The 27,446-nt window shown below is 34.5% G+C and overlaps 1 protein-coding gene across 4 annotated transcripts in view; it reads right to left on the bottom strand.

The window, feature by feature from the left end:
- Positions 1–2,415: 2,415 nt before the first annotated feature.
- The window catches only part of LOC141814366 (uncharacterized), a 31,191-nt gene continuing 6,160 nt past the window's right edge, over positions 2,416–27,446 (bottom strand). For 2 of the 4 annotated variants that reach the window (XM_074702312.1, XM_074702310.1), the window contains 12 exons: positions 19,876–19,941; positions 19,719–19,769; positions 19,561–19,626; positions 19,400–19,450; positions 17,496–17,561; positions 17,342–17,392; positions 16,023–16,073; positions 11,864–11,923; positions 3,768–3,884; positions 3,342–3,650; positions 2,795–2,903; positions 2,416–2,721 (listed from right to left, as the gene is read on the bottom strand). In XM_074702312.1, coding sequence (XP_074558413.1) covers positions 2,823–2,903; positions 3,342–3,650; positions 3,768–3,884; positions 11,864–11,923; positions 16,023–16,073; positions 17,342–17,392; positions 17,496–17,561; positions 19,400–19,450; positions 19,561–19,626; positions 19,719–19,769; positions 19,876–19,941 — 969 coding nt within the window. In that variant the 3' untranslated portion in view covers positions 2,416–2,721; positions 2,795–2,822. The remainder of the gene's footprint in view (positions 2,722–2,794; positions 2,904–3,341; positions 3,651–3,767; positions 3,885–11,863; positions 11,924–16,022; positions 16,074–17,341; positions 17,393–17,495; positions 17,562–19,399; positions 19,451–19,560; positions 19,627–19,718; positions 19,770–19,875; positions 19,942–27,446) is intronic. The other 2 variants (XM_074702311.1, XM_074702313.1) reach the window with 2 other exon arrangements.

Raw genomic sequence — 27,446 nt, forward strand, 5'->3', positions numbered from 1 at the left:
GATTAGTAGAAATTTTAGGTGTGTTAACTTTCAACTTTGTTTTTATATTTATTGTTCATTAAACATTAAAATTGGTTCCGTTTTATTTGATATTATATACATGTTAATTATATTATATTTTTCAGAAATAATATTGATAGAATTTCAATATTTAAATCACCAACGATTTAATACTATATTATGGAATTAAGGTATGTTTTTTTAAAGCATGTTGCAACTTATGTTAGTGATTCAGTTTATATTTTTCTGATAAGTTATTTTAACTTTGTGTATATCTATTTTAATATTAGCTTCATTATTTTTGTATTATTCTAATAATTATACTTTGTGCTTATTTGATTTAATAACTTATCGTGTTTTACTTGATGTAGATCTGGATGATGAATTTTTTTTTTAAGGATGATAACATGTTTGTCTCTGTCATTTGGATATTGTTTGTATCTTAGACCTAATTTGTATCAAACTTTAGATATGAATTGTATCATGGATACTGTTTATATCGTTTGGATATTGATTGTATCATTTGGATATTGATTGTATCGTCTGAATATTTATTATATCGTTTGGAGATTATTTGTATCATTTGGATATAAATTGTATTATTTGAATATTGTTTTGTGACATGTTTTGATATGAATTTGATTGTGTATATGATAGATTTATGATATAGATTGTGAATGTTGATTGTGTACATGATAGTTTTGTGATATGGATTGTATATAATAGTTTTATGGTATAATATTGATGAAAATAGGTTATAAATTAGAAAAATAGGGATATCTTGTCGAAATTTTTAAAAAATTAACGATCGAACTCACATTCAATCGCTAATTTTTACGACCGAATTCATATTCGATCGCTAAATCAAATTATGACGAAAATATGTATAATTTTTTTTCAATCGCTAAATCCGTTTAGCAACTAAAATTTTGGTCGCTAAACGTGGATATTTTTATAGTATATATACTAAGAGATTAAATTAAAAATTTTGAGACTTAAATAATATATTTATTGATTATATTAAGTAGTTCAAAGTTATCAAATATTTAATTATCGAAGAAGATAAGTGGATTGAGATCAAGACATTTAATCATCAAGAAATTCTGATAAATATTGATAGATAGAAAGTTCATTAGTAAAAATTCAACTGTAAAATATATGAAAAATTAAATAAGTGTTAACATTGAACAAAAGTCCAACAAATCAAAATTATATTTATGATTGATGTAGCTTAAATAGATTTGCAAAAGATTTATTTTCACCTTTGGATAATTTTTAAGAAAAAAAATTAGGATGAATATGAGATTAATGCCCCTTAAGGGCATCATAGGATGTGTATATGCATTGTTATTTTAGTAATTTAGTTATTATTTATGTTTTCACTCTGCTAACTTAAATTATAAATGAAATGGCACAAAAAATCGAAGTGCCTATTCACCGGTTAGTCACATCCAATAATTCTACACCTTCAAGCACTATAAAAAGCTAAATGTTTATTATTTATTTACTTTTAATATTAACAATTTATAAATAAATTGCTAATAGTTAGGTGTAACTACATCTAAGCTTTTAGGCAAAAATCAAGATAATCTCGTTAGAAGATATTTTGTGAAGCACCTTGGCCAAAGATAAGAAAAAAATAATAGAATGTGCAAAATGGATAAATATTAAAGAAAACTATTTATTTTCTAAATTAACGTGGCAAAATGGACTTGCATGTCCTTCCTAATCTAATTAGATAAATAATCACAACAGAAGGAATTACAGAACTTCACCCTTCATTGGAGGGATAGTGAAGCCCTTTCAGAGACTCCCTAAACAATTAAAGAAATAATTCAAACTTTAAATCATTAGACTTGTAGGACCTTGCATTGATCAGAAGGAGCCCTTTCAAAAATTCTAAATGGCATTGGCTTTGGTAATAATCCTCGACCAGCAATTATAGTGGCTCGGTTATAACCTCACTGCAATGTAGCCACAAGTGCAAAGATGAGTTACCACTTTGCCATTGTCAAAACTGAAAATGTGGCACTAAGGTTTTCAATTCCTGTGATCATCGATGATAAATCTCTAGGTTAATTTATCAATAAAAATCTCTATTAAGATTTTACTTTTGAAAATTAAAACACAATTCAAATTATAATGTTCTTATTCCTTCATTCTGAGAATTAACTGGAAAAGAATCCTGGAAAATAAGAAAATTTCAAGGCTCATCCTATTTGATCACCTTATACTATGAGAAGTTCAACATGTTCACTTTTACTTTTTTTAATCAGATCAAATATTCAATTTATACCAACTAATCCTAAAATGACCAATCCGACTTCACAAAAAAGTTTCATCGACTATTAAATAAATCGAAAAGTAATCATAACAGACAGCCGATCGATTCAGCATTCTTAGATCAACTGCCCATTAAAAAAAATTCATCTATTAATTCATTGAAGCTTAGACTCAATTTTTAAATTCTTAGAAAACTAAAAAGGCTCTGTACACAAATATTATACTCGGTTGTAGAAAGTCTGCAGGAGTGCCGATACTCAATCTCAGCTTTCATCGTCAGGCACTATACACAAATATTATACTCGTTCTACAAAGTCTGCAGGAGTGCCAATACTCAATCTCAGCTTTCATTGTCTAAACTTAAGTAGGGAAAGTAGGCATCTCTCGACGTATCTTTTATCACTCCTTTGCTTGCTATATGGCATTTAGATGAGAAATCTGAGATGAGAAATCAGATGAATTAGTGAAAGGGTATTTACTAGGAATGCAAGTGTGCGTCATTGGGACGAACCTCTGGATGATGATATTTGCAGGCCGATTTAAATTTGCGCGCCCCGTTTTTGATGTACTGACGGTCTTGACTTGCCATGTCTCTTGGGATGTTTATCGGGATGTATGTGCTAAACACAAGGGCATAGCATCAGCTCACATTGTCGTTTAAATATCCATTGTTAAAATAACAATTATGCACAAATAACAGGGGGCAATTTGGCATTTCCTGATATTAGCGGCTCTATTTGAGTAATTGCTCTAACATTTATCTATCTTGTCTTAATATTTCACAAAAGGAAAAAAACAGACAGCAAAGAAGAAAAAAAACATAATAATAAATCAACCCATTCCAAAAACAAGAAACTTCCAATGATGGTGGATTGTAAACTATCTTTGTTAATATTACTTTAGAATCTTGACGAAATATATATATCTAGAAAAACAACAATCTCTGGGAATATAAGCATGAGATATCTTGTGCATTCATGAATCTGAAGTGATAAAGGTCTTAAAGAAAATAAAGGAATGCGGTAAGAATTTCATAATTCAAGCATGAGGCCAATTACCTGATAACCATTGCATTCTGAATTTGAAGGGAACAGAAGTCCTGGAGGATGTAAATGTGATTCTGAAAAATAAGCCGGTGATGCAACTGTTGAAGGAGTTGGGACATAAAATGCCCCTTGAGTTGGGCTAGGTGTCACAGGGAGCGGCGACGCACCAAATGGAATTTGTTGCTCAGATCCACCAATTTGACATACAGGAAGAGCACCTTGCTCAAGGATTGCTACAGTTGGTTCAGGATGATGATACTTACAATTCGCTGCATATTTGCAATTACCGGTATGCATATAGCATGGGCATTCCTTCTCTCCCTATAATGTAATATAAACACATGAGGTGAAATCATGTGACAAACATGCTTGTTATGAATCAATATAAAGCAAAATAGCGATGATCACATGGCATGAAAAAGGAAATAGTGGACTTACTGGTCTAATAGGAAGACCTAAGAAGTTCAATGCTATTGGAGCAGCTTCTATTTTCTTCAAAGAATGAGTGTACTTGCAGGATTTCCCATACTTGCACCTGCCGGATGTTTTGTAAAACTGCAAAATAGTTTGTTATAATCACAACAAAACAATAAAATTGGATGGAGGTGTAGTTTTTAATCTTAAACCAGCGATCCCAAACTTCAACAGATCTAGCAAAAAAGAAGTCATAATAAAATCCTATTAGTGTATTAACTCATATACATAAAATGGGATCAATATGTAGGAATATATGACTCCCCAAGTGGTCCCATGTGACCACGGATTTTGATATTTGGACAAAAGGTTTAAGTTGGGTCTTATTTTATGTTCTAATATGTGTATCTGACTGTACAAAAACTTAGGCATACACACATGACATGACCAAGGTTGTGAGCACCTAGTGACTTAGGGTTTATTGAGATCGGCGAAAGGAGGTATGGTTTACCTAAGGGATTACAAAATGAGAAGCATTGGAGGTAGTAATTGTACATGGGAAGTAGAGTACATACGTAGATTCAAAAGGATGACATAGGAAAGGAGCCAAAAGCTCGATGCATATAAGGGGCAAGAAGCTTTTGTGGGATGGCTGGAGATGCACCATGTAAGCGGCCAAGAAGGATGACATCAGGAGGGAGCCGAAAGCTCAACACATTTGAGGGACGAGAAGCTTGACGAGAGATCTTGTGGCGGAAGACAACTATTGGTGAGTTAAGAGTTAGGAGCAAATTGTACTCAGGTGAGGGTAACTTTCAACCTATGTAGACTCGATTATTAGATGAGTTATAGTCAACATACTAGTCGACTAAAAATGTTAACTAATTGATTGATGGTTGAATTGACTGGGTAGTTGACTCAGAAACTATCAAAATAGTTGACTAATCGACTGTTGTTTATGAGTAGTTGACTGATATAGGTTGGATGAAACAATCACCGAAGAAAATGGAGAAAAAGGTCACAATCCACTAGATTTGGTCAAGGTCATTTGACTCATGAATATGACTAGTTGACTAGTGAACTTTGGATGAAATACTCATTGAGGGCTTGTAGAAAACGATCTCAATCCACTAGAATTCCTTGGATAGTTGTGAGAAGGAGGCTTTAAAAATGGTTTGAACAGCTATGAACAAGATAACATGTTGATAAAAAACAACGTATAATTGTTATTTCTGTTGAGCCTTAATTGTCAAACTCTAACCTCTGTTGTGAATCTCCGGTACATATTACAATCATCTTGTATGAGATTTCTCCATCTCCAACACTTTATCAAAGAGGAAAAAATATAGAAGATTCTAGGGGTGATCTACTAAACGGATTATAGGTTGTGGACTAATAGTCTGGGGCGACCAAAACATGTTAATGGTTGTGTTAGTGATTATGTGCCTACTTTTATCTTTATTCCATTGTTAACTTTGTTTTTTGGCCTTGCTAAAGTATTAGTAAGAGAAAATCAAACTTTTTAACATTAACCATGGAAACATAACACAAAGAATAGATAAAATGCATCTATCTAACTAATTTTCTACTATTAGATAAAGCTTATCAATCCATGTTACCAAGTAGATAGATTAAGTTAATTGATTTTTGTATAAATTTTTTTAATAGATGAAAGATCAATGGTAGGAAAAAAATGTTACAGTGCTGCTTGAATTTTCATACCCCCAATTAAAATTCCCATGACATTTGCAAATATGTAAACTATGGAGGGGCTACTAGTAATATTCCGTACTCATTTAGTAATATATGTATTGGTATTGTGGGTGCACCTAAGGTTGTGCAAATGGTGAATTCCCCTAATACAACAAATTGTATCAAAGTCAAGTTGATACGTGTCCCATCCCTTTTGAGGGTTCTTGAGCGTTCTGTCGTCATTCTGTGTTCCACTGCCACACCATTGTCACACAGTCCACAACAATCTGTTTGTTTGTCAGTATCCTCTGACTCCTCTGCATGCATCTCATCTCTACCATGACATTGCTCTCTGTGTTGTTTGGCGTAGCACAGTCTGTTCGCGTTCCACAACACGAACTGTTGTCAGGTCATCCATAGTAGTTTATCTGCCAATGTTATCCTTCTCACACATTGCTCTGTGTAGTATACGCTGCTTTTGCAAGTTGTCAAGTCCTTATGTGTTATCACTCTTTGACTTGCATGGCACGATTAAGGCGTTGAGCCCTTAATCGCACGTTGTCTGATGTGATTAGGGCATAGGTCCTTCCTCCATGCTGTTCAATGTGCTTTCTCTCTCCGCGAACAAGAAGTTTGTGTCACTTGGTGTGAGCACATTCAAAGCCTTTGCTTGTGCTTCTTTTTTTCCTGGAAGGAACCAAAACAATAGTTTGGAACCTTAACCAGATTTTAAGTTTGTCGCAACCATTCGAGCAAGGATATCAACAACTTGTGGTGATTAATCATGTCAGAACCCTCTACTACCTTGATGCTACTAATGAATTCCACTACCATTTTTGGTTTTTCTATGATAACAATGGAGAAATTTAATGGGAGGAGAACTACCTCTCTTTGGTCGTTGTAGCTTGTGTAAAATTCATGGGTCAAGGTCAGCTTGACCATCTTATTACCTGAGCAACTGAGATTCCTGAGCCATAGAGCGATATGAGAGTGGATGGATGCTCAATTACTCACCCTCTTATCGTAGTTCATTGATACCGACCTTATGAGTATCTTCCACTGCTATTTCTTGCTATGAGAATGGATGTAGGTGAAGGCTCTTTATATGAGTGACATCGCTCATGCTTATGACATTATTGATAGCTTGTTCTAGATGCATTAAAGCGACACTGAGATGACTGCTCACATAGGTTGCTTCCAGCTATTGCTATTAATCTAAGAGATTTATTTCCAATTACTTAATATCCAGAACATGCAAGATCACTTTGACAAGCTACTTAAACATCATGTTCCTCCATACAATCTGACCAGAATTAAGTGAAATCTCATAGTCAAAGTGGCTCTTCAATTCCTCCCATTTTTAATGCATGCACGTGGATATTGTGAGCCTCAACTACAATTGATCATTCCACTTTGATTGTTTGACTTATCCTCTAGAGGGTCACGTCAGAATAGACACAAGTATTCACACTGCGACAGACTTGAGCATGTCAAAGATGCTACACTCTTTATAAATTCCCCCTGGGTCATCCCTCTTATGTTGTTCATATTGCATATTCTGACAAGACCCCATTGCTACAGTTGCTCAGTCCGCCCCTATTGCAGTTTTTTTTAGAAGAGTACTCTCAGTTACTTCAACTCGAGGCATTTGTTGTTGCATCATCTCAACCTGTTAGCTCACTTGTTCACAGAGGAACCTTTTTTGCTTGCATAAACTATACCAGTAGATCATTCACTGGATCTTCGATGTAGGGGGCTGCTGAATATATTTCAGTGGCAACACATTTTCTTTCTCAATTCTCAATCCACCACAAAACAATAGCTAATGAGCTGCAATGATATGTTAAGGGCATTAGAGATGTTTCTCTTTCACTCATACTTTATTTACCTTATTTTATATTCCTGAATTCCCATTATGTTTGTCGTACTATTACTACACTTACTAAAAATTTTAAATTGTTCAATCATTTTTTACCCTACTTTTGTCTCTGTCTGTATTCACAATTTGTGAATGGGCAAGGTTAATGGTATCAGACATAAATCTTGTGGACTATATAAGCTGGACATACCACTGTTGTCATCAACATTTTCAACTGTCTTCCTCTCTTCATATCCACAATCATCTTAGTCATCCCATTATTCCTCATTTGAAGTAATGGTCCTTCTAGTCTTCATTGTCTTGAATGTGAGTCCTGCCACTTAGGCAATCATATCGTGTCCTCTTATCCTAAAAGTGTCCACAAGCATGCTTCTGTGCTCTTTGTTTTAGTCCATTCAGATGTTTAAGGTTTGAGTCTTGTCAACTCTACTTCTGGCTGGCTTTAAATAGTGTGACTTTCATTGATGACTATTCTCAAATGACAATGTCTTTTAATGAAAGAACAATCTAGGTTTTTCTCTAATTTCCCTAGTTATATATAGAAATTAAGATTTTTGACAATGGTAACGCTAAGGAATATTTTTTTTCTTATCCCTTCTAATCATTCTTATAGGGTAACATTATCCTCCACTAGTCATCATGTTCATATACTACTCATGAATAGTATCACCGAAAGGAAGAACATCTAGTTGAAACTGCTCAAACACTCCTTTTATTTATGCCATCCTCTGATCATTTGTATGTTTCCACACTTTGAGACCAAATTCCTTTTATTGTCTTTTTTTCGCGAGATATAAAGTTCAGTTGCACCGTGGGTGTTCGGCTGTATTTTCTTTATCCACTTAGTGTCCCTGCCATGATAAATTATCTCGTTGATCTATTAAGAACATCTTTGGCAGTTATTCTCATCTCTAAAAGGGCTACCAATGTTACTTCCCTTAGTCACATCATGTCTATCTCAATTGATGTGACTTTCTTGGATTTGACTCCATTCTTTCCTTCACAAATGTCTCTATTTGATTCATTTCAAGAGATTCTTCCCATTCCTATACCACTATCTAGAAGTGTCAAAAATGAACCCAACCCGCCAACCTGACCTGAGTCGACCTGAAAATTATCGGGTTAGGATTGGGAGTTTTCGGGTTTAGGTCCGGTTTGGATTTTGGGTTGAATTGAGTTCCGATCGGGTTCGGGTTAACCCGAATTTAGGGTTTAGGGATTTTTTTTGGATTAAATCAAATTTTGTTTTGAAAATTAACACGTTTTAGCATAATATTAGTATGACAATGATGAAGTATTAAGATAAAAGTGAAGAATTATCAGGGAAAATAGCAAAAAATACTTTTTTTCGAAGTTATTCGAATTGGTCGGGTTATACGGGTTCGGGTTTAGGGTTTTTGGATTGAGTTTGAGTTCAGGTCGGGTTCGGATTATGATTTTTTATAATATTTTTGCTTCGACCCGATCCACCTGAATTGACACCTCTACCACTACTTTCCCCACTGCTACTATTGCATTTTTCCCACCTTTAGTTTCTGAGGCACCACTAATGACCATCAACCATTGCCCCTCCTTGCAAGTGTACAATCACCGACAACAACATGATGATGCTCCAACACTTCCATCAAACTCCGTCATGCTCTAACCACCTACTAGTGTCCTAAATTGCCTCCTGATTTAGATCTTCTTATCACACTTCATAAAGGTACTTCGTTATCTTATGTTCTACATCTCATTGTCTCTTGTGTTTTTTATATTATGCTTCGTTATCTCCCAAATATTATGCTTTTTTATCCTCATTCTTCATCCCTAAAAATGGCTTAAAGGTTATCTCAAATCCCAAATGATAGTGGGCTATGATAGATGCGATGAATGCACTCCATTCCAACGACACTTGGGAATTTGTCCCTCCTTGTCTTAGAAAGCTTACGTGGGCAATGAATTGTTCTTTAAAACAAATGACATCGTCAATCGCCTCAAAGCTTGTTTGATAAAGCATACACTTAGATATGGGGTTGACTATCTTAATACATTTTATCTTATGATCAATATTACTTTGGTTCATTTATTTCTCTCTGGCAACTCATCAATTAGACAAAAAATGTCTTTCGCGGAGATCTATTAGAGAATCTCTATTTGGAGCAACCTCCGGAGTTTATTGCTCAACAGAGACTAGTATGATGTATATGCTAAAGAAGTCACCATATGACTTAAAACATCTCCGAGAGCTAGGTTCAGAAACTTTGGTTCAACTCTTCTTCGTATGACAAGACCATAGGTGGCGTAGATCACTTAGTGTTTTCTTTCATTAGTCAATGGTGCAATCTACTTATCGTATATGTGTATGACATTATCATCAAAGGTGATAATTGATGATTCGACTGGGATCATAAGATTGAAATCTTATCTTCATTAATATTTCTAAACTAAAGACTTGGCATACTTTAAGTATTTATATTGCATAGAGGTGGCTTGTTCAAAAGAGTGTATCTATATTTGATTTTGCAAGTATGTATTAGATATGTTTGAGGATGTTAGCATAGTAGGGGTTAAACTAGTAGGTACACCCATGAACTTAAGTTACCATTAGGCCTGGAAGAGTCATTCAGATTTTTAGGGAAATTAAATTATCCAAAAATCTTGTTCGTAATTAGTGTGATAACAATGCCTAAAGAACCATGCCATGATCATTGAATACTTATTCTTTTATATCTTAAAAATGCTCCAGGAAGAGGTATTTTGTTTTGTGATCGAAGTCATCTTTTTAGATCATGAACTAGTTTGATGCAGATTGGGTTGAATCTCCTACAAATAGATGATTTATGTCAGGTTATTAGGCCCTCATAGGAGGTAACCTCATTTCATGTAAGAGAAAGAAGCAATAAATAGTGGCAAGATTGAACTTAGAGATGGAGTATAAGCTCAGTGTGTTAGTTTCATAACAAGCTTATTTGAGTCAAACATTTAACAATCGAGCTACCCTACAAAACTAATGAAGGCTTATTGTGATAATCAAGTTACAATGCATATAACTTCAGATTTGATATTTCATAAGAGAACAATGCATATAAAGATTGATTGTCACTCACAAGAGATAATATCACTTGTTGGTTCTAATGATCAGTTAATAGATTTGTTAACTAAATCATTAAGAGGGCCATAGGGAAAGCCACTCAGACTTGTAGGAAAATTGGACTATGTCACAATTAATAGTCTAGAAAAATCTCATTTGCAATTAATGTGATTCAATACTTCCTAGAGAACCATGCCATGATCATTGGCTAACAACCTAAGAATTCTATGATATCTTAAAATCGCTCCAAGAAAAAGTAATTTGTTTTATGATTGGAGTCATCAGATTATGGACTATTCTAATGCAGATTGGATTGGATCTCCTACATATAGACGATTTATGTTAACTTATTGTGTCCTTATAGGAGGTAACCATCATTTCATGGAAGAGAAAGAAGCGATTAGTGGCAAGATTGAGTGCAGAGATGGAGTACAAGGTAATTGCCTTAGCAACATTACAAGCTTATTTGGGTCAAACATTTAATGATCGAGCTAAATACCCTTGCACAATCAATGAAGGTTTACTGTGACAATCCACCTAAAATACATATAACCACAAATTCGATATTTCATAAGAGTACAAAGCATATAAAGATTGATGGTCACTTCATGAGAGATAAAATTTATTAGTTCTAATGATCAATTAATAGATTTTATAGCCAAGTCATTAAGAGAGCCTAGAGTTGAATATATTTATAGATGTCTTAAATATATTTGAACCATCTTAAAGAGGAATGTTATGACATTTGTAAACATGTAAATTGCAAAGGGGCTATTTGTAATATTCACACTGGTGAATATTCCCCCAACATGATAACAAAAAGAGTAGAGATAGTCAAGAAAGCTTTCACCAATTTTAAGTATTGGCAAAGATCAAACCACTGAGTAACACGAGCCAACAAAAACATCTTCTGTAGTTTCAACTTTAGTGTCTAAGTCTAATTTATGACCCAACATTAATTTGAACATAACCTGGAATGTGAACAACAAGATTATCTGGAATTAAAATTCTACATGATTTATGAATATTTTGACCTTTCGTCCTCCAAAACAATGGAACTTCAAAATTGAAAAGAAAAATATAACAAATATTTATCATTAGTTTTTGAACACTTCAAATTTGTTTGAGATGAAACGTTAATGATAAATATTTGTTTCTTTTCTTTTCCAATTTTTAAATTCAAAACTAAAAATTTTCATGACCAAACAAATGGGATAGTAGAATATGGATCATGAAACTTTGTAATAGCATGAAGCACGGTAACAAAGAATACTTGCTTCACCTCCACATTTTACATTAGATGAAATGTAACAGAAACCTAAATAAGTGAAACTAGTGTGTAAGCAATTGTGATAGCATAATCTAAGTTCCTGAATTTTACAAGTTCGGCATGTCCAAAATTACAGAACTTACTACAGTTTGTATAAAGAGCTAATCAAGAGATCTTATGGTGACTTAAAAAATAAGAAACCATACCTTGCATTCTGGTAGTCCAACGTTTCCTGAAATGGCTTCTTTACTCATTTTCTCAGTAGCCTTTCAATTGCAAATTTTGGGAAGAACAAAGAAACTGAGATTTGATCAGAACCTTGTAGAAAAACCGCAAGTTCGATGGCAAAATAAAACTTTCTAGAGTTGAGAAAAACAAAATTAGTTGCAAACTAAATAAATGATTGGGATTATTGCTTATTCTATTCTTTCAGCGCATATATTTTTATTCATGTACACCCTTTTAGAATAAATAATATACTACCCCATATTAAGTAATCTTGTCTTTCATCCAACTCTATTTGTAAAAGGAGATTATCAAAACAAACAGAATGATATCTGACAAATTAAAATAACTAATTGGATTTTTAACAACTATGCAAAGCCAGTTCAATTTGCAATTTTGATTTGTTGTGTTAAAAGTTTAGTCACAAAATTCAAAAAGGTATTGTTCAATAATGCAAGGATGCCTGGAACAAATTGAAACACTATTGCATGCACTCTAAGATTGAAGAAGGTAAAAGAGGCTTAGGAAGATCTGGTTCCACCAGAGTTTGGAGAATTCTTCTCTTTGATGTAGGAGAATGGGTGCTGCCCATCTGTTGAGGTGGAACACTGTTTTGCATGGAGCAGAATGGGTGACTTAGGGTATTATTCAATAATGCAAGGATGCCTGGAACAAATTCCTATTGCATGCTTGGAAGATCTGGACATGGATCTGTTGAGGTGGAACCATGGAGCAGAAGTGTTCCCAGCTTGGAGCAGAGTGTTCAGTGGAGCATCCATGGCCTCTGGCATCCGTGTCAGCAGTCTTGGGTACATCACTAGAATACTCTGCTGTTGCTGAGTCCTTCCTGAAGCAGCATGCTACATCCAACCATAACTAGGACCTCACAGAGAATGTCAGGATTCCGCTTTGCAAGAGGAGATTGTTATAATATGATATCTGAATACTAGAGTAACTTAGGTGAAACTTAATAATCATGCCTTGTCTCTAGAGTTGCATTCCTTCTATACTACACTACCTTGAAATTATTTGCTTTGTAATGGTAGTTGCATTCCTTCTATTCTTTTTATAGGTCGCATCCAATTATCAAGTAACGCTTGAGCTTTCAAAGATCTAGGAGCCAAAGTAGATCCTCTTTCATCTAAAATATTATCTATAGAACTAAATGTTTATTCTCTAACAGTTGACAACGAACAAGCTATGACCTTGGGTCTTCTACGACAACCATTGTAAAATATTAAAATATGATTTGCTATAGGTTTCACTAAAACCAAATGAAGTCGTAAAATAAATCTTGATTTTTTGTCTAGAATTTGAGGATTCTCGTTAACATTTTGTACGTTCTCATAATAAAAATTGTGCCTTCGTAAAATTTAAACTATCATTGCCACCACTAGTTGTGGCAAAAGGTGATACCCTCACCTCAGGAGATCCTCCAGTACTAACCCAAGCAATTTGGAAGGGAGGTAAATTACGAGAGGCTTTGCCCTGGCCCAGTGGCCCACTGTATGAGGGCGTGAGGTAGCCAATGGAGCATTCCACATCCGTTGGGAATTGACCTTAGACCTTATTATGGTAGCTCTCATGCAGGAATCATCTGAGCCAACCCGTGGGGGACATCATTGCCACCACTAGTACTTTGTGTTTCAGGTGCAGTACCTTCTAATTCATATATTAAACTATAATCTTTATAAATATCTTATAAATTATTTCTAGCATTTTGTATAATTAAAGCATATCAAGAGAAGAAGAATTTTTAAATAGCACCAAAGCATCATAATACATAACTAATATTTCATGCAAAACATTTAATTTAAGTTTAGAGTCTAAAACAAATGCAACTAAATAAATATTAGAAATATAATAAAAATATTCTTCCCATTTTAACTTCATTGCTAACATAAGAAGACAAAAATTCATCAGTGCTATATTCATGTACAATCGAAGCTAAGCTAAGCTATGCTACAAAATTCAACTAAATGACATCGGATAATTATTCAGTTGCATCATTATACTTTTAAAATATTCACAAATCCTGTTGCATATGTTTCATTAGTGCGAAGAAAAATATACATCGGTATTATTAACATTTTGAACATAAATGAACACTATAATTCTCTATATATTGAAATGAATCTTGCAATAATTTATACATTAAATTCCAACTGTTGATACATCATGTGGAATTTTTTTAGATCTCATTCCATTAATTTTATAAATCTACCTCATTATTTTATTATATTATGATGTGACCATAACTAAGAGAGAAATTTTAGTGAGTCTAATTTGGTTTTCCAAAATTTTCAATGAATCTTACACATAGATTTAAAACATAACATACACATCAAATATGAAAATATAAACCACTAATAAGTTGACATATAATTTTAAGTTCTTTAATAGTTGTTGTATTAGAACTAACACTATTAAACGATATTAAAAATATCTTAGAACTTAATCCATATTCTTCTAAAATCAAGCATATTAATTGAGATATGTTATGAGTTGTTTGTGCTTCATCAAACACTCAATATGCTACTAAAGATTTTTGGATTGACCAAGTGTTGTCAATCCAACGACAAGTTACACCCATATAAGAATGAGTTTGTCAAAATATTGGAACGTAGAGATATCTTATTATTTAACTTATTAAATTCTTTAATTAACTCCTTACCTTGCCTTAATAATTTTTACATGTGGTAACTTTTACTAGTGTGGTTTTGACAAACACGTTTAGTAGCTAAGTTAAGTAATTCTTGATAAAAATATTCAAATGTGCATTTAAAATTAAAACTAAAAGAAACTTGTTTGACAAAAACTAATCTACCTAATGATTCTTTTAATTTAGTATCAAAATATTTAAATATATTAGAATTGATTCCTCCACTAGCCGATGAAAATATGGATAACTCAACCACATGTTTAGTTTCAACATGTTGCTTCAATAACCCATATCCACCCTCGATTGAAACTTGTAGGATGCATCGCAATACTTATATTTTGTATTTTTCTAGAATGAAGAATGTTCTTCTCCAAACATTTGATAAAAGGAGATAAGTGTCTATACTTTCTTGCGTCTTAAATGTGACTCATCCATCAATAAATTCAATATCATCGACCTCTAAATTTGGGATTGTCTTCTCCTTGCTCTTGCGAAATGAACTCGATCCTTCCATTTGAATTGAAGACTTGAAGTTGAAAATAATTGAAATGTGAGAATTAAGAGACGAAAGTAGAGAAGATATAAAAACAATGAAAGAGTAGGATATTTATAGATTTAGGAATAATGGTCAGTTTCAACAAAAAAAATGGTCAAATAATCTGGATCATTCAAATGGAAAAAAGAGTACTATGACCTTTGGAATCGTTGGTTAACTGACAATTCCAATGGCTAACTTTAAAAAAAAAGATTGAAACGCTGATTTGAATTATTGGTTCAAACTGACGATTCACAGATTTTTTTAGATTGGAACCTTAACTGACCAGTACGATTTTAACCTATCGACCTGGGTCAACCGGTAACCAGCCCATTGGCTCAGTTAAGGTACGAGGCCAGCTTCGATTTGAACCTGACCCATGGTTAGTTCTAGTTCACATCTTTGCGGAACATTCTTATGATTAATCTCAATGGATCAAGTGTCAATGCCAACGTCACTAACGTCACTGCTATACATAATCACCTATTATAAATAAAGGGCATCTAGCCATCATTTCAACCAACAAAAAGCTACAATTCATGGAGGCATTTGCAAGTCTAAGAGTGATAAAATATACTCGTTGAATTCAAGCTTACGCTAGTAAAAGATGATTTCAATAAAAAAAAGTGGGCATTAAGTCTTTATTGGCATGCTTTAATGACAAGGCAGCGAACTTGCCAATCTGGTGTCTACAAACAGGAATGCTTTTAAAGCATTGTTTGGCCCACACAATGACTAGACATTGTATTATTTGAAGCTAGAGAAATCACTTGTATGCGCTTTGCAAAACTATGCAAATTGCCACTCTGATTGAAACTTTTCAAAAGTTAGGACCATTGACAAGATTTTTATGAAACTTTTGGAAGGATTGGGAAACCTAATCTACAAAAATAATCTTTAAGAAGATTGGAGAACAGAACAAGTACCAACTAGAGATGCTAACCTTGCTATCTTCTTGTTCCCACCTTGAAGAATGTTTCTCCACCTCATCAGCCTATTAACAAAAGGTCAAGAAGAATTTTTTTAAGAAAAGCATTGTACTTTGAGTACAAGTTGATAGGAAAAAAATAATGCATAACTGCACTTATGGACAGAAAAATTGATCTTTTTCTCACTTTGCTCAAACTTTTTTAAAGGGAGATATTTGCTTTCCAATAACTTTCTTTTGAAACTAACAAACATATATCAGAAAAAAGTACAAGGTCATTGGTATGCTAATGCAAAGAGAACTAGCTTCACCTCGAAATTTTACATTGAAAGAAAATATTAGAGCACCTCGAAAGAATTGGTAATCTGGAAGCCACCAAAACTAGTCTAAACTAAATTATGATTTCATAATCTAAATTATTCTTGGATTCACAAACTTTGCATATGAATATTTGAGAACTTCATGCAGTTGTGTAAAAAGACAATGGAAGCTTAAATGTAAGAAAACTATATTTTGCATTCTGTTAATTCAATGTTGCATGACTTCTTTACCCATTTCTTCAGCAGCCTTTCAAACACAGATTACGAATAGGAAAAAAAAGGAAGAAACTAAGATTTGAACAGAAGCCTATAGAATAAAGAAATTTAATACCATAAAAAAGTTACAAAAGCAATAATAAAAAGATTTGGTTAGCAACAATAAAACAAGATAAAATTTATTTAAGTATAGATGATGATATATTAGAGGATAGAGCCCAATGGCGTAGAAAAATCTATATAGCCGATCCCACCTAGTGGGATAAGGCTTGGTGGTTGTTGTTGTTGTTGTAAAAAAGTTACAAAAGCAAAGAAAAGAAACCTTTTGCAGGCCAAGTAAGCATTATTGCTTATTTATTTACATGTTATTGGCTCTTATATTTTCCTCCATTTGCTCAGCTTGAACATAATTTTATCATTCAGTACTTCCTCCTTCAACTAATTCTATTTGTACAAGGAGAGTTGCATACATGTAACACTAAAAGTTCAGTTACAAATCCAATTAACCAAATCGAAAATTTTAGTTTAACGATTTAGTTTCTGTTATGTTACTAGGTAAATTTATCAATTTTGGTTGGGACTCAGTTGGAACTTATAAAAGCCATTAAAACCGAACCGAAACATCAAGTTTTAAAAGGTGATAAGATATATTCTTTGAATTCAAGCTTATGCTAATAATACATGATTTTTTAAAAGATGGGCATTAAGTCATTGTTGGCATGTTTTAATGATAAGGGAATGAAGTTGTCAAAAGCAAAGAATGCTTTTAAAGGATAGTACAATGAGAGATGCTATAACCTTGCTATCTTCTTGTTCCGATCTTGAATTTTGTTTCTCCACCTCATCAGCCTGTTAACAAAAGTCAAGAAGAAAATATAAACAAATGCATTGTACTCTAATTATAAGTTGATAGAAAAAAATTGCATAACTGCAGGTAGACAGAATTATTGACCTTTTCCTCAGTTTGCTCAAACTTTTTAAAATGAGATATCTGCTTTTCAATAGCATTCTTTTGAAACTAACAAAAAAAAAGCAAAACCATCTCAGTATGAGTTCACAAGAGGGTTCTTAATTAGCAAATCGGAGATGCAATCCTAAAGCCCAGATGCTTGCAAAATATCAGAGAAAAGTATCAGATCACTGGCTTGCAAATGCAAAGAGCACTTGCTTCACTTATAAATTTTACATTTTCTAAAATAATAAAGCACCTCAGAAGACTAAATTATGATTGCATAATTTTAAGTTCTTGCATTTCACAAATTTTGTATATGCACAATTGAAGAACTTTATGTAGTTTCTGTAAAAAGACATAATAAAAGTTAAAATGTAAGAAAACTATATGTTGCAGTCTGTTAATTCAATGTTTCCCAAAATAACTTCTTTACCCATTTCCTAACACAAATTATGAATCGGAAAAAAAAAAATGGAAGAAACTGAGATTTGTTCAAAATCCTATATAACTACGAAAATTGATAAAGTATAAGCGTTACTGTAAAGCAAACAATGACATTATTGCTTCTTTATTTACATGTTGTTTGGCTCTTATAATTTTCCCTATTTGCTCAGTTAAAATAAATAATTTTATGTATTTAATACTTCTTTCCTTCAACTATCTCTATTTGTGCAAGGTGATTTTTAAAATAAATAGTATGATATCCAAATACTAGAGTAACTTAGATGGCACTTAACAACCATGCAAAGCCACTTCAATTATGAGTCACTTACTTGTAGCGTTAAAACTTCAGTAAAAAATTTGATCAACCAAATCGAACTAAACTGATCCAAATTGAAAAGTTTAGTTTATCAATTTAGTTTTGATTTGGTTATTGGGTAAATTTATCAATTTTAGTGAGGATCCAATTAGAACTTCTAAAAACAATTAAAACTGAGTCGAACCATTGAATTTTTTTATAATATGTATAAATGTAATAATAGGTAGTATGTTAATTATTTATTCCTTGGCATTATTTATTACCTAATCAACACTAACCATAAAATATAACCTTTTAATATCAATTTTAATAGATATATTGTTTAGAAACTAGTTTCTACATTGGTTTTTATTTTCTAATTAATGGTTTCAAACTATGCCATGTCTAAACCAAAATTTTCATTTGGTTCAAACCAAATTAAAATGGTTTCGTTTTGATTTTGATTTGGATTTTTCATAAACCAAAGAATTTTGGTTTGGTGTTAGTTTTCTTCACTAAACTAATAAACCAAATAATGTCCACCACTAGTTAGCACACAAGCTTTGTGGAATAATTACAAAAATGTATACTTCACATCTCTGCCCAACATTCTTATGATTCATTTCAATTTCAATGGGTTAAGTGTAAAAGCCACCAATCTTACTCCTGTACATGGTCATTTCTTATAAATAAAGGGCCTCTAGCCATCATTTTGACCAATAAAAAGTTATTATTCATGAGGTGCTAGCAATTCCAAGAGTGATAAAATATACTTGAGGCAAGTCCAAGAGTGATAAGATATACTCTTTGAATTCAAGCTTATGCTAATAATAGATGATTTTTTAAAAGGTGGGCATTGAGTCATTGTTGGCATGTTTTAATGATAAGGCAGCAAACTTGCATATCTGGTGTCTACAAGCAAGAATGCTTTAAAAGCATTGTTTGGCTAACACAATGACTAGGCATTGTACTATCTGATGCTAGAGGAATCACTTGCATGCATTTTGCAAAATTATGCAAATTGCCACTGTGATTGAAGCTCTTCAAATGCTCGGGCCATTGATAAGATTTTTCATGAAGCTTTTGGAAGGATTTGGAGACCTAAGCTACAAAAATAATCTTTAAGAAGATCGGAGGAAAGAACAAGTGGCAAGAGGATGCTAACCTTGCTATCTTCTTGTTCCAACATTGAACATTGTTTCTCCACCTCGTCAGTCTGCCAACAAAATGTCAAGAAGAAATTAAAAACAAAAGCACTGTATTCTGTTTATAAGTTGATAGGAAAAAAATTAATGCATAATTGCATTTATGGACAGGATCATGGACCTTTCTCTCAGTTTGCTCAAACTTCTTAAAGGGAGGTATTCGCTTTCTAATAGCATTCTTTTGTAACTAACAAGCAAAAATGCAAAACCATGTCTCTCCATCTGGTGAGCCTGTCAAAAAATTAGAGAAAAGAACAAGTAGTGATGAGAGAAGCTAACCTTGCTATCATCTTGTTCCGACCTTAACCAGTGTCTCTCCATCTGGTGAGCCTGTCAAAAAAGTTAAAGAAAATAAAAACAAAGGCATTGTACTCTGATTATAAGTTGATATAAAAAATAATGATGCATAATTGCACTAATGGACAGAATTATTGACCTTTTTCTCAGTTTGCTCAAATTTTTTAAAGGGAGGTATTTGCTTTCCAATAGCATTCTTTTGAAACTAACAAGCAAAAAAAGCAAAGTCATGTCAGTATAAGTGCGCAAAAAGAGTTCAGAGTTAGCAACCAAGACATGTGATCCTAAAGTTCACATGCTTGCAATATATCAGAGAAAAGTATGAGGGTACTGGATTGCTAATGCAAAGAGCCCTTACTTCACCTCTAAATTTTACATTGAATAAAATAACAAACCACCTCGAAGAATTGGTTCTAAAGTTCTTTGATTTCACAAACTTTGCATATGCATAGTTGCAGATCTTCATGCATCCAGTTTGTGTTAAAAGACATAAAGGTAAGTTAAAAGGTAAGAAAACTATATCTAGCATTTTGCTAATTCTACATATACCGAAATGACTTCTTTACCCTATCCTCAGCAGTGTTTCAAATGTAAATTATGAATACAAAAACAAGAAGAATCTGAGATTTAATCAGAAGCCTATAGAATAAAGAAATTTGATAACATATAGAAGTGTAAACAAGCCGAGCCGAGCCGAGCCGAGCTTTGTGGTGTTCAAGCTTGTTTGATAAGATAACCGAACCAAGCCAAGCTAAGTCTAAAATGAATCAAGCTGTTAAAATGATTGTTCAAGCTTGGCTTGATTTCTTTTTTATGAGCTTGAATTTGGTTCAAGCTTAGCTTGAGCTTGGTTCGTTTAGATATTTTCAAGCTCTCAATTCAAGTTTGTTTGAAACTTTTACATTGTAAGTTTGTTTAGTTGGTTAGTGAATTTATTTAGCATGTTAACAAGAATTTCTTGACGAATATGATTTACGAATATTGTTCATAAACATTAACGAGCTAAAGACATATGTGTTCAAGCTTATTCGTTTAATTTAACGAGTTATTCAAGCTTGTTCATTTAATTGATCTTATATGTATTGAACAAACATAAACAAGCTCTTACTAAACCGAACACCAACGCGAATGCTCGGTTCATTTATAGCCCTAGTTGCAAGAGCAAAGAAGAAAAAAAATTTGCAAACCAATCCACACAAATGATTGACAATATTGCTTCTTTATTTACATATTGATGGCTCTTATATTTTCCCCCATCTGCACAGCTAAAACAAATATTTTTTTGTGTTCAGTACTTCTTTCCTTCAACTAACTCCATTTGTGAGAGGAGATTATTAAAATAAATAGTATGATATCTAAATACTAGAGTAACTTAGATGGAACTTAACAACCATGCAAAGCCACTTCAATTGTGAGTTGCAGACTTGTAGTGTTAAAATTTCAGTCACAATCCGATTAACCAAATAGAAATAAACTGATCCAAATCAAAAAGTTTAGTTTATCGATTAGGTTTTAGTGTGGATACTAAGTCCAAATTGAAAAGTTTAGTTTATTGATTTGGCTTAGGTTTGGATACTAGGTCCAAATCGAAAAGATTAGTTTTCCGATTTGGTTTTGGTTTGGATACTAGGTAAATTTATTGATTTTGGTTAGGATTCAGGTAGAACTTACAAAAACCATCAAACCCAAACAGAACCATTAAATTTTTTATATATGTATAGGGGTAATTATAGGTAAATTAGTATATTAATTATAATGATTTCTTGGCATTATTTATTCCCTAATCAATACTAACCTTAAAATATAATCTTTTAATATTTAATTTTATAGAATTATTGTTTAGAAACTAGTTTTTACATTGATTTTTAATTTTTAATTAATGGTTCAAACTAAGCCAAGCAAATCTAAACCAAAAAATTTCGTTTCAAGCTATATTAAAATGGTTTAGGTTCAATTTTGATTTGGATTTTTTTAACAAAAGAATTTCAGTTTGTTTTTAGTTTTCTTCACAAAACTATTAAGCCAAATCATGTCCACCACTAGATAGCACACAAACTTTGCGGAATTATTACAAAATGTACATTTTACATCTCTGCTCAAGATTCTTATGGTTCATTTCAATTTCAATGGGTCAGCGTAAATGACACCAACATTACTGCTATACATATTTATTATAAATAAAGGGCCTCTAGCCATCATTATGACAAACAAAAAGGTATTATTCATTGAGGCACTTTCAAGTCCAAGAATGATGTGATATACCCTTTGAATTCAAGTTTAGGAATGCTTTTAAAGCATTGTTTGGCCCACACTTAGAATAAATAGTATGATATCTGAATACTAGAGTAACACATTGTTTGGCCCACACTTAGAATAAATAGTATGATATCTGAATACTAGAGTAACTTAGATGAAACTTAACAACCATGCAAAGCCCCTTCAATTATGAGTTGCAAACTTGTAGTGTTAAAACTTCAGTGGCAAATTCCAAAATGTCCTTTAATTGAGGCACTTTTCAAGTCTATAGTTGACAAAATACCCTCTTTCAACTCCAGGTATAAGTCTTTTGTTGTAATAACTAATTTTTAAAAGTTGATGTTAACTTTTGTTGGCAAGTTCTAATGATACAGTAGCAACTTGCCTATCGATTCTTGCTAGTGTCTCCAAGAAGGTTTACTTATAAGTTTTAAAGAAATATTTGGCCAACACAGTTACTAGACACTGTACCTTCTGATGCTAGAGGAATCACTTGTTTGCATTTTGCAACGTTATTGAATTTTCAAAAGGCAAACGGAAGCTTTGGCGCAACAGTAAAATTGTTACCGTGTGACCTAGAAGTTACGAGTTTAAGTCTTAGAAATAACCTCTTACAAAATAGAGTAAGATTGCGTACAATAGACCATTCTCCGGGATCCCGCATTGACGGGAGCTTCATGCACTGAATTATCTTCTTTTTTTTTTGAATTTTCAAAAGGAAAAAAAAAGTAAAATAAGGTCTATCCACATGATGGTGATCGAAGCTCTATAAATGCTAGCATGGTTTAAAATCTGAGTCATATCGAAGTTTTAGTTTATGATCAGAACAATATGGTTTTAGTATCATATTGTACCGTGTTGATACGGTTTCGATATTTTTTAAATATAAAATATATTAATTAAAAAATAATTTAAATATTAAAAAATAAATAAATATATATATATATAAATAAAATATTTTTTTTTAAATATGGGATCAGAACGCTTCTATATAGTAGATAAATAAATAAAAAATTTATTATATATTTTCGGAATAAAATAAATAATATATATATTAAATTAATGAAATAATTTTATTAGAGTTTGATTAAGCTTGTTTAGATTATTCCTACTTGTAAAACAATATGGAATCTTATTTTATTACAAGAAATAAGTCCCTATTTATACACAAATATAGGGACCTATTTTAAGAGAATTATTCTATAAAAAAAAAATATTTATCCCTAAATATTCTAACACTCCCCCTCAAGCTGGAGAATATAAATCATATGTACCCAGTTTGTTACATATGTAGTCAATTCGAGGACCTCTCAGTGACTTGATGAATATATCTGCTAATTGATCATGTGAGTTAACAAAACTAGTAGATATTTCACCAGATATGACTTTTTCTCTAACAAAGTGACAGTCGACTTCAATATATTTTGTCCTCTCATGAAAAACTGAATTCGAGACGATATGCATGGCGACTTGATTGTCACATAGAAGTGGCATTTGTGTAACCTCTCCAAATCTTAACTCTTGAAGCAATTGTTTGAACCATATAAGCCCTTGACTGGCTATGGTCATAGTTCGATATTTTGCCTCTACACTGGATCTTACCACAACATTTTACTTTTTTACTTTTCCAAGAAATAAGGTTATCTTCGACAAATATACAAAAATCAAGAGTAGATTTCTTATCAATGAGAGATCCTGCCCAATCTGCATCAGAATAACCTACGACTCGAGTATGTCCTTTGTCTCCATACAACAGACCCTTTCCTAGAGCGCCTCTGATATATCGGATAATGCGTGTCACAGCATCCCAATGTTCCTTGCATGGAGAGTTGAAAAACTGACTTACTACACTTACTGCAAAAGAGATATCCGAACGAGTAACAGTAAGGTAGCTTGGTCTCCTTACTAATTGCCTGTATCGTTCAGGATCTGGAAGAGGCTCCCCCTGATTTGGCATGAGCATAACATTAGGATCCATAGGGGTGTCGACTGTCTTTGAGTTTAACATACTTGTTTCTTCTAGAATATCCATTGCATACTTCCTTTGGGATATGATAATCCCATCTTTGAACTGTGCTACTTCTATTCCCAAAAAATATTTAAATTTGCCGAGATTTTTTGTCTGAAAATATTTGAAAAGATGTTGTTTCACTTGTAAAATCCCGAGATTATCACTACTTGTGATAACAATATCATCAACATAAACTATTAAGTTGATGCAAAAAGTAGATGAGTGACGATAAAAGACAGAATGGTCAGCCTCACTCCGAGTCATGCCAAACTGTTGAATTACAGTACTAAATCTACCGAACCATACTCTGGGAGACTGCTTGAGGTCATATAAAGATTTTCGCAGGTGACATACAAGACTAAAAGACTCCCCCTAAGCAATAAAACACGGAGGTTGCTCCATGTAAACTTCCTCGAGCAAGTCACCATGTAAAAAAGTATTTTTGATGTCCAACTGATAAAGAGGTCAATGTCAAATCGCAGCAATGGACAAGAATAGGCACACGGAAGACATCTTGGCAACAAGAGAAAAAGTGTCCTCATAGTCCAATCCGAAGATCTGAGTATAGCCTTTAGTAACGAGGCAAACCTTAAGCCGAGCAATTTTTCCATCTAGACCAACTTTCACTATATATATCCACCGACAACCGACAACTGACTTCCCTGGTGGTAGAGGAACGAGATCCCAAGTCCCACTGCTCTATAAGACACATATTTCATCGAACATAGCCTGTTTCCATCCTGGATGGGTAAAGGCATCACCTGCAATCTTCGGAAGAGAAACAGACGACAAAGAGGAAAGACAAGAAAAATAGAAAGGAGAAATACGATGATAATTCAAAGAAACATAATGAGGAGAAGAATTACGAGTGGAACACATACCTTTCTGAAGTGCAATGGGAATATCAAACTCAGGAGATGGGGCCGGAGGACGAGGCGAAAGACTTGGCTTCAAAGATGTGTCCATGGCAGCGTCAGTGGTGGGCGGCGGCAAGGCAGGACGAGGACAACGCTGATAAACCTGCAATGGAGGAGATGTCTCTGGAGGTGACAATAACTCCTCCGGAGGATAAAAGATAGCTATTGATGCAGGCGTATGATGAGCGTAGGTTATATATATATTTTCTAGTCATGTTAATGTTCATCTACTTGTAATTCATTGCATATGATCTACTTTGTCACACTTTATTCTTTTATAATTGCATATTTCTACTCTTTTGCTCGGAGATATGTTTTTCGTATATTTTGATTGACAGGATGCGATTTAGAGCCAAAACGATGCATTATTGATGGTGGAGCAAAAAGTGGAGAAAAGAAACTCGCACTAGCCGTGCTCGTCATCATGGGCGAGTCTCTTATGCAGCAAACACGAAGAAATGGAGGAAAATGAGCAACAGAGCAGAACACGGCCGTGCCTCACGGCCGTGCCTCACTTCCCAGGCTTAGACACGGCCGTGTAACACTAGGAGACACGTCCGTGTCCCTCCAACAGAGAAGTACCTGGCCTGGCCGTGCCCTCAGGCACGGTCGTGCCTCCTTCCAACAAGCCAACTGCCCACGACCGTGCCCACCAGGCACGGTCGTGCCTGATTTCCAGAGGAGCGACTGTTCCCAGCCGTGCCTTCATTCTGCGAGCCAACAGAGAAGCATCAGTCCACGACCGTGCCCTCACGACCGTGTCTCTAGCGAGCTGTATCAACAGAAGGCCGACTGCACATGGCCGTGCCAGCCAGGCACGGCCGTGTCTCCGAGCACAAAAGAGCACCTGTATATGGCCGTGCCTATCAGGCACGGCCGTGTGACGGGGGCGGGGGCGTGCTTGGTCCCTATAAATACATCTTTTTGCACCTTTTGAAAGTATCTTGGGACATTCTCCAAATCCTAGGTCTTTGTGAGGGGGAAGGCGCCTCCCCACTCTTGGGGAGGCCCTAAACACTTCATCTCCACCGATCCATCCTACACCGGAGCGAGAAGATCTTCAACGGATGCCCACACTTCAAAGATAAGTCTTCCCCTTTCTTGTGGATGACTATTTTCATGTATTCTTCTTGTAATCTTCTTGTAATGGAGTAGATCCTTGAGTTTAGGATGTAGGATGAATATCTATGTGATGATGGTGATGTATGAACTAGTTTATGTCATCTTCTCTATTCAATAAAGTGTTTACATTTGTTTCATGTGTTGAATGCCTTGAATGTGTTTGATGAAATATTTGTGTGAGCATATATGCATGATTAAGTGGAGTAGATTACTGTGTATGGGAATCTTAGGATCGTACAACCGGAGTGCCCGGTGACAGCGGGAGAGCTATAACCGGACTTTCCGAAGTGACCTTTACATGGTGGTAAACTCCCTTAAAGGGAGGGGAAGGGAAGGGAAGGGAGGAGAAGAAAAAGTAACCTTGTTTGGGAGGAAAGGAAGGTTAAAAGGAAAGGATTTGAAAGTTAAAAATATAAAAGGTCAAAAATATCCTTTCTCACTTCCGCTCCTTGCTTTTCTTCCCCGACATCTCGGCATCGCTCCCATCCCGACATCTCGGCATCGCTCCTTGCCATTTCCATGGTCGGCGGCGACGAGGCCCAGTCCCGACTGCTACCTCTGGCTCTTTATAAATACCAGATCCCGACATCTCGGCATCGCTCCTTGCCATTTCGTCTTCGCCGGCATCGGCTCCGCCATCGCCTTTGATAAGTTGACGAGTGGTGCCTCACTTGACCCGGCAGGCCTGGTCGCGGTGGCGCTCGCGCATGGCTTGGCCCTCTTTGTCGGCGTCTCCATCGCGGCCAACATCTCCGGCGGCGTCTCCATCGCGGCCTCTTCCCCGATCGGTTTAATGGGTAAAATTGGAATAAACATGAGTAATATTTGCTTCCCCTTCCTTACACCCCGATTTGGGGTGTAAGAAATTGTGGCTATTCATGGGCATGGAAGGGGAACACTTCCCCTTCTTTCCCCTTCCCCTCCTTACCTCACCCCATCCCAAACAGAGATAAATTTTTTTTTCCCCTTCCTTACCTTTCCCTCCCTTTCCCTCACCTCCTCCCAAACAGAGCGTTAGGGGATAGCTAACGGCTATTGATGACTAGGAATGGATTCCTTGATTGGGTGCTCGGTGACAGAGTAGTACACTAGTAGTATGCTAGAGTGCCCGGTGACAGCGGGAGAGTTATAACCAGGCTATCTGGTATCGTCCTGAACTAGTAATCGTAGCGTTAGAGTATCATGATTTAGTTCCAACAAAGCCTGACGAGGTCGAGTTGGTATCTTAGTTAGAATCCCCACAAGGTGGTAAACATTGAGAGTAAAAGAACAAATATGAATTAGGGATGTCACCTAGCATGGATGTGAAACCAAAGTCAGATATAACTAAGTAGAACGGGAAAAATCGTCTATAAAGGTAACGAAATATCGTGACTCCAATGTAGAACAAATACGATTCAGATC

The sequence above is a fragment of the Curcuma longa genome, chromosome 21 (genome assembly GCF_044706935.1).
Source record: "Curcuma longa cultivar G26 ecotype Majalengka, Jawa Barat chromosome 21, ITB_CL_G26_1.1, whole genome shotgun sequence".
Classification (NCBI taxonomy): domain Eukaryota; kingdom Viridiplantae; phylum Streptophyta; class Magnoliopsida; order Zingiberales; family Zingiberaceae; genus Curcuma; species Curcuma longa.